Genomic DNA, 19,108 nt, shown 5'->3' with positions numbered 1-19,108 from the left:
TTGTCCAAATCAGTCGGGATTTTCGAAATGACGATATTAGCTTGATTTTCAACGGGTTTGCTAGAACTGTAATTTGGGAGCGGTGGATAATGTAGATCACAGACCGTGATTTTTCTGTAATGAACTTTAGCGTACTATCAAGTTTGGATATTTTGAATGCAAGCTGAGAAAAAGCATCAGCTGGAATAAATGGTACTTCAGTAGGTGAAATAATTACAAAAGTTGAAACCAGAAGATCACCACTACTGTCACATCTACGCAATAGATCAATCGTGTCCTTTAAGTGTCTATAAGAAGCATTTTCATCAACTCTCTGGGGGGTATTTCGTTCTTGACTACTAGACCCCAAAGATCAAGCTTTGGGTCTTTTATTAGCCTTTCCGAGAAAAAACCGGCGGCAAGGGTACAAATCCCGTCATCTTAAATTCCTTTCTTTAAGTTGCTTTGCTGGAGAATGAATCAAAAAACAGGAAATACCATCATTCATAATGCACCACCATGGAAAACCCTGACAGAGACAAGTATATAATATATCTTCTACCTATATATATATATATATATATATATATATATATATATATATATATATATATATATATATATATATATATATATATATATATATATATATATATATATATATATATATATATATATATATATATATATATATATATATATTTATATAGATAGATAGATAGATGGATAGATATATATATATATATAGTTATATAGTTATATAGTTATATATATAGTTTTTAATTGTTTTAAAAATTAGAATTGTGGCAAAGAGTCAAACTTTAGCGTAAAGAGCGAGGGATTGCGGAGGGGAAAACCCATTTCATATACGTAGTTATTTCTGTTCGTTTTAAGTTTTAATGTCGCTCCTTACTTTCAGTTAAAAAACTAGTTTTTTATTTAATTTCTGAACATTTTTGAATTAATGCATCTTTGATTTTGGCTCTCCGTATATAAATTATTAAAATAAAATTTGCATACTAATGAGGCGAAGAATTGCCCTCCAATTCTTTGGTTACTTAAAAAGGAAACTAGAACTTTTAATTTTTAACGAATATTTTTATTAGTAAAAAGTATACGTAACTTAAGAATTAACTTACGTAAGAAACTTTTATATTTTTATTATGTATATGAGGGGGGTTTGTCCCCTCGTTAATACCTCGCTCTTTATACTAAATCTTACATTTGGTCCCAATTCTTTAAGAATGACCCCTGAATCAGAAAGGCCGTAGAATAAGTAGTTGAAATTACTAAAAATACTTTAGCATAAAGAGCGTTTTATTTATCTCGTAAATACCTCGCTCTTTATGCTAAAGTACTTTTAGAACCCCTCATATGCTTAATAATCTCTGTTCGTCTTAAGTTTTAATGCTACTCCTTACTTTCAATTGAAAACACTTTCATGTTTGTTTTTTCATTTTTTTATAGTAATGCTGGAAAATCCTGCGCCCTTTTCATTGAGTTTCTCTTCCCCCATGACATATTCCTCCAAAGAAAGATCCTCCCACATAGCCCCCTCCCCTCAACCCAACCACCAAAACCAAAAGAATCCCCCTTAAAACGTCTGTACACTTCCCAATAACCATTACTGTATGTAAACACTGGTCAAAGTTTGTAACTTGCAGCCCCTCCCCAAGGGATTGTGGGAGAGTAAGTCATCCCCAAAGACATAGTTCCTATGGTTTTCGACTATGCGGAAAAAATGACTATCTCAGAATTTTGATCCGTTAACTTTGGGAAAAAATGAGCGTGGAAGGGGGCCTAGGTGCCCTCCAATTTTTTTGGTCACTTAAAAAGGGCTCTAGAACTTTTCACTTCCATTAGAATGAGCCCTCTTGCGACATTCTAGGACCACTTGGTCGATACGATGACCCCTGGGAAAAAGAAATGATGATAGAAGGTAATAAGCTTACCTAAGCTATGGATGTCAGGTGATTGATTTTTCTTCTAACGATAATTTCGACAGGACCTGTGCCTGTCATCATCAGGTTAATTCAAATTTCTTGCCGGAGAATTTTACTTTCCACTGATTTCCGGCAAGAAATTTGAATTAACCTGATGACGACAGGCACAGGTCCTGTCGAAATTATCGTTAGAAGAAAAATCAATCACCTGACATCCATAGTTTAGGTAAGCTTATTACCTTCTATCATCATTATGTATGAAAGTCAGGTTGGCCTCAGAGAATATATGGGAAAAAGAAAAAAAAACAAATAAACACCCACCCGCGATCTGTCTTCTGGCAAAAATACGAAATTCCACATTTTTGTAGATAGGAGCTTGAATTTTTTTTGCTATAGGAGCTTGAAAATTTTTGCTATAGGGTTCTCTGATACGCTGAATGTGATGGTGTGATTTTCGTTAAGATTCTATGACTTTAGGGGGTGTTTCTCCCTATTTTCCAAAATAACGTAAATTTTCTCAGGCTCGTAACTTTTGATGATAAAGACTAAATTTGATGAAACTTATATATTTGAAATCAAAATAAAAATGCGATTCTTTTGATGTATCTTTTAGCATAACAATTCCGATTTTTAGAGTTTCGTTTACTATTGAGCCGGGTCGCTCCTTACTACAGTTCGTTACCACGAAATGTTTGAAAATAAGCCTTATATATTTTTGACGACTGACGTCATTATAAAGATTGAGCATCATGACGTCGTATATGTATATATATGAAGTCATTATAAGTATATAAGGCTTTGTATATGTCGTCATTATAAGTATATAAGGCTTGCAATTCAAAGAGAATATTTAGTATAAATCCTACAATGGCAGAAGAAACAGCCGAGGAACCAAATCGTGCGAGAAATTTTAGTATAAATCCTACAATGGCAGAAGAAACAGCCGAGTAATTGGCTCATAGGGATAATGCCAAAAGGCTTGCGGCTAAAAGAGAAAGTAATAACAGAAAGCGTGCCGAGGAATCACAAGAACAACGTGAAGACTGGGTTTTGGCTCAAAGAGAAATTACCAAAAAAATCGTGCCGAGGAATCCCAAGAGCAACGTGAAAACAGGCTTGCGGCTTAAAGTCCCTATTGCAAGACCTTGAAATTTAATGGTGAAACAATGGGAATTTGTTGTGCCTCAGGAAAAGTTAATGAAGACCGGGACATCGGGACACAGGGAATATAAATGACGACCGGAACACTCAAAGAGAAATTACAGACCGAGGACACAAATGGTGACCGGGACACAGGGAATATAAATGACGACTGGGACACTCAAAGAGAAATTACAGACCGGGACACCGGGATACAAATGACGACCGGGACACAGGGAATATAAATGACGACAGGGACACAACTACAACGGGGACGCCGGGGGGGAAGGGGGATATATAAACGACGATGGAGACACAATCCAGGGGAAACAAAGCTCAAGGGCAATCATTAGAAAAATGCGGTATAGATCTGAATACGGATTGTTTTTCCCATGGACAATAATATGTTGCATATTCAAGAGTCAATATGTTGCATATATATATATATATATATATATATATATATATATATATATATATATATATATATATATATATATATATATATATATATATATATATATATATATACTAGCTGTTGGGGTGGCGCTTCGCGCCACCCCAACACCTAGTTGGTGGGGGCGCTTCGCGCCCCCCCCAAGCCCCCCCGCGCGCGTAAGTCGTTACGCGCCATAATAGTTCCCATTGTCTTTGCATATAAATAGATTGTCAGGTTTACCGACTCTTGAACATGCAACATATAATGGTCCATGGGAAAACAATCTGTATTCAGATCTATACCTCATGATTCTAATGATTGCCCTTGAGCTTTGTTGATGGTGATTGCTAATCGACCATTCCCTGTCCCGGTGTCCCGGTCGTCATTTACATCCCTCTGTTTCCCCCGGTGTCCCCGTTGTAGTTGTGTCCCTGTGTCCCGGTCGTCATTTATATTCCCTGTGTCCCGGGTCCCGGTCGTCATTTGTATCCCGGTGTCCCGGTCTGTATATACATTCGTTTTTTAGTTTTGTTTTTCTCCTTTATTTTTTTCCTTTTTTTTTCTTTTTTAGCTTATTTAGATTTTTAGATTTTTTAGTTTTTTTATTAGTTTTTAGTTTTTTTTTCTTTTTAGTTTTTTTGTCCCGGTCGTCATTTATATCCCCCTGTTTCCCCCGGTGTCCCCGTTGTAGTTGTGTCCCTGTGTCCCGGTCGTCATTTATATTCCCTGTGTCCCGGTCGTCATTTGTATCCCGGTGTACCGGAGTTGTGTCCCTGTGTCCCGGTCGTCATTTATATTCCCTGTGTCCCGGGTCCCGGTCGTCATTAGTTTTTTAGTTTTTTTTAGTTTTTTAGCTTTTTTATTTTTTTTATTAGTTTTTAGTTTTTTTGTAGTTTTTGCCTTTTTTTTAGTTTTTTTAGTTTTTTAGCTTTTTTATTAGTTTTTAGTTTTTTTTGTAGTTTTTGCCTTTTTTTAGTTTTTTTAGTTTTTTAGCTTTTTTATTTTTTTTATTAGTTTTTAGTTTTTTTTTTGTAGTTTTTGCCTTTTTTTTCTCTTTGAGTGTCGTCATTTATTAGTTTTTTCCTTTTTTTTTTAGTTTTTTATTGGTTTTTACCTTTATTTTAGCTTATTTTTCAGTTTTTTCCTTTTTTTTAGTTTTTTTTATTTTTTATTTTTTTTAGTTTTTTACCTTTTTTTAGTTTTTTTAGTTTTTTAGCTTTTTTACTTTTTTTATTAGTTTTTAGTTTTTTTTTGTAGTTTTTGCCTTTTTTTAGTTTTTTCAGTTTTTTTTTTAGTTTTTTATTGGTTTTTACCTTTATAGTTTTTTTAGTTTTTTAGCTTTTTTATTTTTTTTATTAGTTTTTAGTTTTTTTTGTAGTTTTTGCCTTTTTTTAGTTTTTTCAGTTTTGACGTCACCTGATCCAGTTTTTCAGGTGACGTCACCTGACACATCCATCCATCCATCCACAGACAACTTATTTTTATATATATAGATATATTCACCGGTGGGACAGAGGGACACAACTACAATGGCGCGTAACTAATATGGCGTGTAACGACTTACGCGCGGGGGGGGGGCGCGAGGCGTCCCCACCAACAGCTAGTATCTTTTATATATATAAAAATAAGTTGTTTGTCTGTTGACTGACGTCATATTTGTGTGTCGACTGACGTCATGTTTGTCGACTGACGTCATTATTAGGATTGAGCATTATGCCGTCGTGAAGTTGTTTGTCGACTGACGTCATGTTTTTCGACTGACGAAATTACAGACCGGGACACAAATGACGACCGGGACACAGGGATTATAAATGACGACCGGGACACTCAAAGAGAAATTACAGACTGGGACACCGGGAATATAAATGACGACCGGGACACAGGGACACAACTACAACGGGGACGCCGGTGGGCACAGGGGGATATATAAATGACGACGGGGACACAGGGAATGTTCGATTAGTAATTACCATCAACAAAGCTCAAGGGTATTCATTAGAATAATAAGGTATAGATCTGAATACGGATTGTTTTTCCCATGGACAATTATATGTTGCATGTTCAAGAGTCGGTAAACCTGACAATCTATTTATATGCACAGACAATGGGACGGCGAAGAATGTTGTATATTCGCAAGTTTTACATAGTTAAAAATATATCTATCTATATTCACATGTGGGACACAGGGACACAACTACAATGGCGCGTAACGACTTAAGCGTGCGGGGGGGGCTTGGGGGGCGCGAAGTGCCCCCACCAACTAGGTGTTGGGGTGGTGCGAAGCGCTACCCCAACAGCTAGTGGTATATAATATCAAGTCGTATGGTGTATATAGTATGTTCTCAAAAATTCACGCAATGCACAATACTGTCGTGACGTCACCTTCTCCTTGGGATGTACCCCAATAAACAAGGGAAGTCTCAGTCCCCTGATCCCCACAGTTTAAGGGAAACTCTCCCCGCAGATACAATGGCGCTTGAGACGGGGAGCTGCCCATCTTCTGCTTACCAATTTGGGTTACTTTGCAAAAATCTTATAGATAACTATGCCAAGCCAATTGTTGAGAAAAGTCACTGAATCAATTATAAAATATAGGTCAGGATTATAAGTCAAATATAATCCCAAGCCAATTATTGCGAAATGTCAAATTAATTCACTTCAAAAAAGAATCTGAGTCCATCTGAGTCACTAGTATCTCCATCAGTCGGTTCTACAGGGGCATATACTACAATAACTGATACCCGGAACTTTTTTTCATAAAATGAGCAATTGGTATTCTATTATTAATGTCCTCCTAGCCTAAGCAAGACTTAGCAGCTTCTTTAATCATCATGAACCCTACTCCCTGTCCATTTATCCATCCTTCCTTCCGAGTAAACAAATTCTATGGGGTATGAGTTTCTCTGAGTCAAGTTCGAATCGTCTGAATTCGTCCGTCATTTTTCAACGTCGTAACATTCCAAGATCCAATTTTCAAATCCTTTAAATCATTGAAATTATTTTGGCCTTAGAAAAAACAATAGTCGCCCTGTTGCAATTGTCCTCCTATGGAGGATCTTCCGCCGATGGTGTTCTGCACCACCATGCAATTTAACCCTTTACTGGGAGAACGTTTGTTACTCGCAAGACGTGTGCGCATATCGGTAGGCCCCTTTGAGTTTACATATGATGGACCTTCTTTCTCTTTCACCTGCATTTACTGCTCCAGACAAGGGTTGCCCAGTTTCTATTATGGACAATTTTTATTGAGTTCCTCAAAATGATCTAACATCGCTAGGGATATCAGAAACATTTTGACCATATGCATCCTTGTTTCTCAGAACTAGAAGCAAAGTTCCTCAAAATTATTTAGCATTGCTAAATATATCAGATGCATTTTGACCGTATACATCCTTGTTTCTCCAAACTAAAAGATAAGTTCCTTAAAATGATCTAACATTGATCATTGATCTAAAAAGAAACTTAAGCTAGGCTATTCGAAAATTCTGGGAAATGGAAGCCATTTCACCGTCTCATCCATATTTTTTTTTTGCAAATAGTTTCATTTTTTTGCGTTTCTGTGTCTTAAAAAGAGCACTAGAATTTCTGAAAACCGATTTACTGAGTCTCCTCCGAAGTTTGTGCAACCACGCTATCAAAAAAAAACCTTAGTTGCCCCCAGGACATTACTTAAAACCCTTGCCCTGAGGGTAGTGGGGGGGGGGCTCATCCTCAAAGACATAATTTCCAGGGCATTCAACTACGTTGAACAAAATGGCTATCTCAAATTTTTAGTAGGAAGTTTTTGGGGGAAATAATGGGAGTGGGGGGGGCTTTTACAATCTTTGCAAATATTTTTTTTGAAAATAGTTTCATTATCTTGACTTTTTGTGTCTTAAAAAGAGCACTAGAATTTCTGAAAACCGATTTATTGAGTCTCCTCCGAAGTTTGTGCAACCACGCTATCTAAAAAGACCTTAGTTGCCCCCAGGACATTACTTAAAACCCTTGCCCTGAGGGCAGTGGGGGTGGGGCTCATCCTCAAAGACATAATTTCCAGACCATTCAACTACGTTGAACAAAATGGCTATCTCAAAATTTTAGTCGGAAGTTTTTGGGGAAATAATGGGAGTGGGAGGGCTTTTACAATCTGATTACTTTCGACTAATAAAAAGGGCTTTTTAATCTCGTAAATTTCAGCTAAATTTGCCCTTTTTGAAGTTTACACGACAACTCCTTCCATAGGAAGTGTCTTGGTCTGACAAACCCCCCAAGAATGATAATAATAACCAGTGCCAACGTTCTTTACCTTGGCAGTTCTTTTGCGCTGCCTATGATAGAGTTGTTACTCACGATAATTATTACGTTTTTCTCTTTTGATAAGTATACTTTCAGCAAAAATTTATGTTTCGCATGATCTATCTTAATTGTACCATTTTACTCTGCTTTTTGTCGAAGCAATATAAATTATTTCTAGAAACGATAGTGACTGACACCGCTAGTGAAGGAGAAAGGGACTTACAGATCAATCTTACTGAAAATCAGATTATACAAAGAGAAGAACAAGAAGAAGGCAATAATATCGATCGAGTGGATCTGCTATCTGCTAGTGTTGCTGCTTCCGCTTTAGGTAAATGGGAAAAACACACAAAGGTTCGTTTTCTAATTTTTAAATTCGTATAATCTAAAAATCTACCTCTTCGCAGGAGAGATAAGTTTAGCGAAACCCCTTCTTTTAAATGCTTTGCATTTAAGAAAATATTTTGAAAATAATCTGTGCCGGTTGGTCAAAACACATGGCGATATCAAGTCGAACAAAGCTCTCTCTTTTAGATACTCATTATGGGATACCACACCCAGACAATTAGGACATTTACTCATGAGGTTGTCCTCCAGGTCCGCAATAAGCATCAGGAAGACAGCCAGACAGAGAATGTTTCCTGAGGCACTCCAGCTAGCTGTGAATGTTACGTAAAAATTTTGAAAGATGACTCTTAATGGTTGCTGGTGAAGGAAATATCCATACTCTATAGGGTCGACTGGGTATCCCTAAAACTTTTGGCATATTAAAAAGGAAGCAAATCGAAAAGCAAAAAAAAGCAAATATCAGTTTAATCCACTTCTCCTGACTTTTTTGTCTTTGCGCCTTACTTTATGTGTTTATGGCCCAGTCATTCAATCTCTATAGAATTGTCCTAACCAATGTGATGAGATTCTTAAGAGTAATTAAATTAAATTTTTTTTAACTGAAAAAAGGAGCGACATTAAAACTTAAAACGAACAGAAATTACCCCGTATATGAAAGGGGCTGTTCCCTCTTCAACGCCCTGCTCTTTACGCTAAAGTTTGACTCTTCTATATTCGTATGTTTTTATTACGTATATGAGAGGGTTCGCTCACTCGTCAATACCTCGCTCTTTACACTAAAGCTTAAATTTTGTCCCCTGAAACACAAAGGCCGTAGAACAAACACTTTAAATTACTAAAAATAATTTAGCATAAAGAGTGAGGTATTAGGAGGAGGTGAACCCCTTATATGCTTAATATTTTCTGTTCTTTTTAAATTTTAATGCTACTCCTTACTTTAGTTTGAAAAAAACTTTCATATTTATTTTTTCATTGTTTTTTTTTAAATAATGCTAGAAAATGCTGCGACCCCTTCATGGAAATCTTCTTCCCCCATGACAAATTTCTCCATGGGAAGTTTATCCCACATAACCCCCTCTTCTCAACCCATCCTCCCAACCAAAAAATTCCCCCTGAAAACGTTTGTACACTTTCCAATAGCCATTACTATATGCAAACACTGGTCAAAGTTTGTAACTTGCAGCCCCTCCCACGGGGACTGTGGGGGAGTACGTCATACCCAAAGTTATATTTATAAGGTTTTTCGACTATGCTGAATAAAATGGCTATCTCAGAATTTTGATCCGAAGGCTTTTGGAAAAAAAGAGTGTGGGAGGGGACCTAATTGCCAAATTATAGGTGCCCCCATGACAAATTCCTCCATGGAAAGCTTATCCCACATAACCCCCTCTTCTCACCCATCCTCCCAACCTAAAAATCCCCCTGAAAACGTTTGTACACTTTCCAATAGCCATTACTATATGCAAACACTGGTCAAAGTTTGTAACTTGCAGCCCCTCCCACGGGGACTGTGGGGGAGTACGTCATACCCAAAGTTATATTTATAAGGTTTTTCGACTATGCTGAATAAAATGGCTATCTCAGAATTTTGATCCGAAGACTTTTGGCAAAAAAGAGTGTGGGAGGGGACCTAATTGCCAAATTATAGGTGCCCCCATGACAAATTCCTCAATGGAAAGTTTACCCCACATAACCCCCTCTTCTCAACCAATCCTCCCAACCGAAAAATCCCCCTGAAAACGTCTATACACTTCCCAATAACCATTACTATATGCAAACACTGGTTAAAGTTTGTAACTTGCAGACCCTCTCACGGGGACTGTGGGGGAGTAAGTCGTCCCCAAAGACATAGTTATAAGGTTTGTTGACTATGCTGAATAAATGGCTATCTCAGAATTTGGATCCGACGACTTTTGGCAAAAAAATTAGCACAGGAGGGGGCCTCGGTGGCCTCCAATTTTTTGGTCACTTAAAAAGGGCACTAGAAATTTTCATTTCCGTTCGAATGAGCCCTCTTGCAAAATTCTAGGACCACTGGGTTGATACGATCACCCCTGGGAAAAAGAAAAAAAAAACAAATAAACACGCATCCGTGATTTGTCTTCTGGCAAAAAATACAAATTCCACATTTTTGTAGATAGGAGCTTGGAACTTGTAGAGTAGGGTTCTCTGATACGCTGAATCTGATGGTGTGATTTTCGTTAAGATTGTATGACTTTTAGGAGGTGTTTCCCCCATTTTCTAAAATAGGGCAAATTTTCTCAGGCTCTTAACTTTTGAAGGGTAAGATTGAACTTGATGAAAGTTATGTATTTAAAATCAGCATTAAAATGTGATTCTTTTGATGTAACTATTTGTATCGAAATTCCGTTTTTTAGAGTTCTGGTTACTATTGAGCCGGGTCGCTCCTTACTACAGTTCGTTACCACGAACTGTTTGATGTAACACATTCACGAATACTATCCTAACCTTTTTTCTTTAAAATTGTCCATTTACAACATAAACTTGTACTTTATCAAAGAAAAAGCTCTTGAGTTGACCTAGTAGAGAGCCCCGTATTATTTCTTTCCTTCCCCCTCTAATTACGTCTTCTTGCAGAAGGAAGGCCGTAGAAACTTGAGAGTGGAGCTATTCGATTGAAAATTAAAATTCTAGTGTCACTTCGAGGGTTGGAAGCGATTGCATGAGGACCAGTACCCCACATTTGCCCTCTTAGGCCACCCACCACCCTTAACTCTCCAATACCTACACAAAATGTTCACATAGTCCTTCTCCAAAATTAGCAATAAATATATTCATATATAAGTCCAATAAATATGTCATGAAGATGTCAGTACTCCCTACAACCCCTAGGGTAAAGGCCTTAAATTACTCAAATTACCAAATCTGAGGGAAAAAATTTAGTTTCTACATTCCTTAAAAAAAATGGATTTTTTCAAACTCACTTGAAATTTTTCTTTTTGTGGAAATAATTAAAAAGATGATTACACGTAACTATTACTGATAGAACTTCAATGATAGAGCTGATAGAATTTAACCAAAACTAAAAGTTTTCAATTTAAAAACCAACAGTAGTTAATTTAAAAAAACAGTTCTCAAAAAGTTGTTTAAAGAAAAGTAAAAACTAGTATTGAAACCAAAATTGAGCAGAAATAAAGACATACAATAATCCGAACTTAAATTTAACCTAAGTTAAATTGTATTAGTATGTCAAACTTACTGAAAATTTCACAAACAAGTGTAGCGTAACTGCCCTCATAAACCCTCTAAAGGCCAGATTGTCATTTGCGCATCACTGAAACCAAAATGGGTTTAAGTAGTTATGCTTCAGTCATTATATTATTGAAAAATCGAAAATACTGGGACTTCGATGAATTAATATCCTTTTATTCAAAACAGCTAATCTAGTTCATTAGTCTGATGTCCAGTTAATTTATGCTTTACTTTACTGAAGTGCAAATAACGCTCTGGATACAAATGCAACAATTCTATTATAATTCTAATAGGAATATTAAATTACTGTTGATCTGCTTTTTTTTTTCGCTTAGGTGTTTTCACAAAATTATTAGACTGATTTCTAAATCTGCAGTGCTTTATTTGCATACTGTAATACATTTTTATTCTATATATTGTGTGTTTATCTTTCAGGGAATCGGATCCAAAATAATGGCAAAACTGGGATATGTCATGGGTTCAGGCCTGGGGAAACACGGAGAAGGTCGAACGGAACCCGTTGAAGCCATTGTCCTTCCACGCGGTAAATCCTTAGGTATGTTTGAAATTGCTTCAGTTGAGTTAGGTTGAGGCCTAGGAAAACACAGAGAAGGACGAATGAAACCTGTTGTAGCCACTGTCCTTCCACTTGGTAAATCCTCAGGTATTTTTGAAACTAATTCAGTAGAGTGGGGTTCAGGCCTGGCGAAACACGGAGGAGGAGGAATGGAACCCGTTAAAGTCATTTTCCTACCGAGCGGTAAATCCTTATATATGTTTGAAACTGCTTCAATTGCATATAAAGTTATGTTATGTGGATTCTCTTTGAAACTTAAGGACCAACAATTTTATTTGCAAGCTGTCCGTAACCTCATCATTTTCTTCTTAATTTTCTCAAGACTTCTTTTGACTTATGAAGAAGTTTTAGTAAGTTAACTCAGTTCCCTATCATAAAGAATATTGGCAATGATTGAGAGTGTGTAACTAATGACACAGGTCAAAGTGAAACTGGTATATAGGCACTGATGCATTCTAGTTTCTATGTTTCTTTGCTTTTTCTTTTTTTGAGAATAGACTAGGTTCGTGACTATTGATTGTGGATTTCTATTTAGATTAGTTAAAAAAATGCACAAAAGAAGTTTTTCAAAGAAAAGTAAAGAGGTACATTAAACCGAAGTTGAACAGAAATTAAGTTAACTAATTTTTAAAGCGTGAAACCTCAGTAAATAAATGAAACCCGAAATGAACAAGAATTACAATGATTAATCAAACTCAAAACGTGTAGAAACTGCCATAAACAGGGGTAGGACTAATGCCCATGTGCCTTCTAAAGACCAGAACATAATTTATACTTTAGTGTAAACAATATTCATTTCCATTTACTTTTCTCATAGCATCAAAAAAGGAACGTAAATTCACCACTATATTCATTTCTTCCTGAAAGTCCTAAAAAGTTTTGAGTTTTTAAAGCGAAAAAAGAGAAAACGTTTAAAATATATTTGCTTTCAGCAAAGTGCAGATTATGTTCTCATCTTTAGGAAACACCGGGGGCGTTAACCCTATGCTTTTTTAGGGCAGTTTCTGCTGATTTTAAGTTTGATTTGGCTATATATTGTAACTTTTGTTCCTTTTAGACTTCATTTGTTTATTGATGATGGTTTATTGAAGTTTACTATAGTTGTAAGTAGTCACTGTTGCAGCTGATAGTAGCAACAGTCACATGTAGTCGCATTCACCATTCCAAGTATTCGCAGTTACAGTCGCAAGTAGGTGCAGTCGCAGTCATAATTGCTGCGGATGCAAGTAGTTATTGTAGTCAAATTTACCTGTAGTTGCATTCAGAGTCCCAATTTGTCACAGCCGTAGTCACAAGCAAGTTGATTTACTATTGCAAGTGGTCACAGCTGCAAGTTTTTGCAGTCGTCAATAAACACAAATGCAAGCATTGACAAATGTAGATATTTGCAGTAGTATTGGTAGTAGTAGTAATATTAGCAGTAGTAGCATGTATAGTAGCCGTAGTAAAAGTAGTATTAGTAGTCATGATTGTAGTAGCCCTGAAAGTTAACTTTAATACCCTCAGCCGATTCTTAGTTATTAATGATGCGCGATTCCGACAACTTGCATTCAGATAGTGTTCTTTGATCGTGTTCAACATACACCCGCATCCATTAAAACTTCTATTAAAACTTTCCATTAAAACAACATCCATTAAAACTTTCACCTTTATGCCCTATGTCATTCTAAATGTACTACAGATGCACCCTTTTAACAACCATATTTATTTAAGCATTCTCCTAAATATGCCCTAAAAACTTCAACTTAATATCTTTATTTGTTCCAACGTTATTGTAAATGTGTCCATATCTTTGATGGATAACAAGTCTTTTGGTGTAGTTCAAGGTTTCCAATAACATACTTTGAAAGTTCCATCGTGACATTCTTAACTATTACTGGGATGTTGAAATTATGTTTGTTTTACAATCATATAGTACCTTTTGATTTATTTTTATTGCCCTTCAAACTTCTGTGAAAAATAAAACTTAATACCTTCTTCTGCTCCTAGACATTGTGCCTATTCTATTTTATGCTACTTAAACTATTTTGATTTATTTCAATAATAGCTGTAGTATCAGTAGAAGTAGTTGCAAAGAGGTACTTATAGCGATACCTCTGAAAGTTTTAGCTTAATATCTTAAGGTATTGTGGGATATTGTTGATATACCCATTTGGTATCCTGCATATGCAAAGTGTATTTTTGTCAAGTTAGATATGTTCCTCAAAATGCCTTGTAAGCTTTAACTTTATACTCCAATTCGTCCATATATATTGCCATAAGGCCACTTTGACAACCTTCTTTCATATAGTATGTTTTAATTTAGTTAAGCACCAATCTCACCATTCCTTGATAATTTCAACTTAATACCCTTAGTATTAGCAACAATAGTAGTAGTACCAGGAGCACTTGGAGTAGTAACAGTGATAGCTCTGATAGCATTAGTAGTAATAGCAGTGATGTTATTACCATAGTGCATTTTCGGTTAGTTCGTCATACTCTTAACTTGGTCTGATAGTTTCAACTTATAAATTTAAGCCATTTCTTGAGTTTTTCTGATGCACCGTTTTTGATAGTCCACTTCAACATAGTTTGTCCTTATTTAGTTCAACATTCCCCTCAGGAATCCCTGAAAATTTCACCATAACACAATTAATCTTTGTAATAGTAGTACTAGTAGCAGTATGCAAATCATGTTGTTTTATTTGATCGTCATCCTCCCCAAATTGCTCTGAAAGTTTGAACTTAGTGCTCTAAGCTATTGCAGAGATATTGCTGATACGCCCTTTGCTGATACAACCTGCGCACATGTATTACGTTTCGATTTAACTCAATATCCTCAAATTGCTCTGAAAGTTTTGACTTAATGGTCTAAACTTTTCCTGAGTTATTGCTGATGTGCTCTTTGCTAATACAGTCTGCCTACGCGTAGTATGTTTCGATTCGATTCAACGTCTTTAGTATGCATTTATTCCTTATGATTCGTTCAACGTCTCCTTTCGCATGTCATTTTCCAAGCATAAAGCTGTTAAGTCTTTTTGATAACCTGGATCGACATAGTATTTTTTTGTGTAGTTCAACATACCCTTAACAATCCATGAAAGTTTTACCTTAATACCCTAGTTTTACCTTAATACCTAAACTGCCCATAAAGATTCAATGAAAGTTTCACCTTAATGTCATTAGCCTCGGTAATAAATTAATCGTAGTAGCTATAGTAGTAGTAGTAGTATGAAAAGAGTGGTAGCACGCAATATACTCTAAAAATTTGGACTCATTGCTTTAAATCGTTCCTGAGATATTGCTGATACACCCTTTGGAAAACCTACATGCACATTTTGAGGTTTGATTCATTTCTTCATCTCCCTAAAAAATTTCTGGAAGCTGCATCTCAATATTCTTAGCTTTAGCTGTAATAATAGTCGTATATATCGTGTTATTAGTCGTATTGCAGTATAAGTAACGGTGAGTACACATCGTCCTATTTTCAACAATGCCCTCAACTCTCTTAGAAATTTTGTAACGTAATACCCTAAGCTCTTTCCGGAACGTTGCTGATACGTTCTTTGGGCAATCTCCTTGCATATAGTGTGTTCTTATTTGTTTTAACATCCTCCCAACATTTCCAAAAATTTTCACCTTACTACCTTTAGCTCTAGCAATAGTGGTAGCAGTAATATTAATGAACACAGTAGTAGTAGTAGTAGTAGTAGTAGTAGTAGTAGTAGTAGTAGTAGTAGTAATAGTAGTAGTAGTAGTAGTAGTAGTAGTAGTAGTAGTAGTAATAGTAGTAGTAGTAGTAGTAGTAATGGCAGTAGCAGTAGAAATGGCACTAGCATGCTAATATTTTTAATGGTTAGTTCAACACCACCTACCCTACACGATTCATTTTATTACTTAATTTCAACGAAGTAAACCAAGTTTCAACTGCGTCTTTAGCCTATAATTGCTTGACCATGAAACTAACCCATGAACCAAACAGGAACCTTTGAATACCAATACTCTGGAGGAATATCAATCAGCTTTGACAAACATCTCTCGCCTATATTGGAATGTATTATAATCACTCTTTTAATATAAGGAACAAGAGCCAAGAGCTCATATGGCACTTGTAACGAGGTCGGAAGAACCAAGAGCTTCTTCCCACCGAGTTTCATTACAATCTCTCCATTCTAAGCGTGAGCTCTGAGACAAGAGGTCCTTCTAAATATCAAATCTTATTAAGATCCGATAACTCGCTCGTAAGTTAAAAATACCTCATTTTTTCTAATTTTTCCGAATTAACCGTCTTTCCACACCACCCAGATGGTCAAATTGGGGAAGCGACTGTTTCTAATTTAATCTGGTCGGGTCCCTGACGTACCTGCCAACTTTCAGCGATCGCTATATTGATCACGTAATTTCAGATCTTCTTCATGTAAAAATTAGGATGGTCTGGAATTCGAACTTGAGACCTCTCGCACCCTAAGTGACAATCATACCCCTAGACCACAAGCCATACCTAAAAAAAACAATCAGTTGTTTTATGGGCAAATAAAATTCTTCTCAACTATCTTCGTCGCTCGCTCCCCCCCCCCATATGGTTGAATCAGGGAAGAGACTATTTTTAATTTAATCCAGTCTGGTCCCTGATACGCCTGCCAACTTTCATCGTCCTAGCCTATCTGGAAGTGCCCAAACTATTTAATCCTCCTCAACTCCTTCAAAGAGAGTGGATCCAATCCGGTTATGTCAGTAACGTATCTAGGACATGTGCTTATTCTTCCCACGAAGTTTCATCCCGGTCTCTACTCTAAGCGTTTTCCAAAATTTCTGGTTTCCCCTCCAACTCCCCCAACCTCTCAGGATTCGGTTGGGATTTAAAATAAAAGCTCTGAGACACCAGATTGTTCTAAATATCAAATTTTATAAGATATGATCTCCCGTTCGTAAGTTAAAAATCCATCATCTTTTCTATTTTTTCAAGATTAACCCCCCCACCCCTACTACCCCAAAGAGAGTCAATCCGGTCTTGTTATGTCAATCACGTATCTAAGACTTGTGCTTATTCTCCCCACCAAGTATCATCACGATCTCTCCACTCTAAGTGTTTTCCAAGATTTCCGGTTTCCTCCTCCCAACTCCCCCCAATGTCACCGGATCCTGTCAAGATCCTAATTAAGAGCCTTAAGACACGAGGTCCTTCTAAATGTAAAATTTCATTAAAATTCAATCACCCGTTCGTAAGTTAAAGATACCTCATTTTTTCTATTTTTTTTTATTTACCGAGTTAGCCCCCACCCCAACTCCCCCAAGGAGAACGGATCTGGTCCGGTTATGTCAATCATGTATCTAGTACTCGCGCTTATTCTTCCCACCGAGTTTCATCCCGATCTCTCCACTCTAAGGGTTTCCAAGATTTCCGGTCCCCCCTCCCAACTCACCCAAATGAAACTGGATCCGGTAGGTATTAAAAATAAGAGGTCCGAGTTACGAGTTTCTTCTAAATATCAAATTTCATAAAGATCCGATCACTCGTTCGTAAGTTAAAAATACACCATTTTTTTCAATTTTTCCAAATTAACCCTCCCTCCCCCCCCCCAACTTCTCCAAAGAGAGTTGGCCCGTTTTGGTTATGTCAGTCACTGTCTACGACTTCTTGGTTATGTTAGTCACGTATCTAGGACTTTTGCTTATTATTCCCACCAAGTTTCATCCCGATCTCTCCACTCTAAGCGTTTCCCAGGATTTCAGGTTTCCTCCTAGAACTCCCCCAATGTCACCGAATCCTGTCAGGATTTAAACGAAAGCCCTGAGAGACGATATCCTACTAAAAATTAAATTTCATTAAGATCCGATCACCCGTTTGTTAGTTAAAAATGCCTAATTCCTTCAAATTTTTTCCGAATTAACCCTCCCCCCACTCCCCTCCTCCAGATAGTCGAATCGGGGAAACTACTATTTCTAATTTAATCTGGTCTGGTCCCTGATACGCCTGACAAACCTCGTCGTCCTAGCTTATCTGGAAGTGCCCAAACAAGCAAAACCGGGACAGACAGACCGACAGAAATTGTGATCGCTATATGTCACTTGGTAAATACCAGGAGCTATAAAAAGTCACTTTTAATTGTCAGGCAACATTCGGCAGAAAACTAACTCTAAAAGTCACCCAATTAGAGCAAGGGGAAGTTGCCCTCTCTCGCTAACTAAGAATCGGGACCTTTAGAAGAAAGGTAGTAATGAATGATCCTTTATCATCCAATTCACCAGCATCTAGTGAAGTCAAACAGTTGATGGTAACGAATCAAACAATTCGTGGTAATGAACTGTAGTAAGGAGCGACCCGGCTCAACAGTAACCGAAACTGTAAAAAACGGAATTTTAATACCAATAGTTACATCCAAAGAATTGAATTTTTTTGTTGATTTCAAATATATAAGTTTCATCAAGTTTAGTCTTACTCATCAATAGTTACGAGCCTGAGAAAATTTGCCTTAGTTTAGAAAATAGGAGAACCCCCCCCCCTAAAATTCATTGAAAATGACTACATGTATCGTTAATTGTTTAATTTTTATTAAATTTATTTTAAAGTCGACACAATTTGACGTATTTTACTTATTCACTTTCCAATTGCGTTTTTTTTTTCAGATCACTGTATGGAGATAAAAGAAAAAGCAAAAGGGAAGCGCCTACTGAGGGTGAAGAAGGGATCGAAGCGGAAAAGCCTCATTGGCAAAGAACAAGAAATAAAATTCATTAAAGAACAGACTGGAGAGGAAAACCATTTTCTGTTCTCATTCGATCTTTTAAAGACAAGAACAAGTTCTGGAATTACAGGTTAGCTGCTTTCATACTATACAATGAACTAGAATAAGGAACAAAGAGCATGGGTGACTTGCGGTGGTAGAAACAGGCATCGTGATACTATACAATTTTGATTCTACCCGATTAACTAGGGTAAATAACAAAGTGTACGGGATAAACATCCAATTTCAATTATATCATTTAAATTGAATAGGAAAACTGTATTAGTAAAAGTTACAGTTATAGGAAAAAGTAAGTGAATATCCGTCTTAATTTCAGTTTCTATCGGAATGTCCACGGATAACCAAAAGATTAATATCCTGTGGTAAGAGGTACATTGGTGCATTTGTGAATTACGTAACATTTGTTTTATTAATCAAGAAAGAGACACTCCAGGGCAGGGCATATTTAATAGCTCTAAAAACAATA

The 19,108-nt window shown here is 36.6% G+C and overlaps 1 protein-coding gene across 1 annotated transcript in view; it reads left to right on the top strand.

Moving 5' to 3' along the window:
- LOC136029535 (uncharacterized) overlaps positions 1–19,108 on the top strand; it is a 327,964-nt gene that overhangs the window by 93,088 nt on the left and 215,768 nt on the right. The window contains exons 9-11 of the mRNA XM_065708005.1: positions 7,958–8,133; positions 11,776–11,896; positions 18,524–18,712. Coding sequence (XP_065564077.1) covers positions 7,958–8,133; positions 11,776–11,896; positions 18,524–18,712 — 486 coding nt within the window. The remainder of the gene's footprint in view (positions 1–7,957; positions 8,134–11,775; positions 11,897–18,523; positions 18,713–19,108) is intronic.

Source organism: Artemia franciscana, chromosome 7 (assembly GCF_032884065.1).
Source record: "Artemia franciscana chromosome 7, ASM3288406v1, whole genome shotgun sequence".
In the NCBI taxonomy this organism is placed as follows: domain Eukaryota; kingdom Metazoa; phylum Arthropoda; class Branchiopoda; order Anostraca; family Artemiidae; genus Artemia; species Artemia franciscana.
This window is presented reverse-complemented; position numbering and strand designations above follow the sequence as displayed.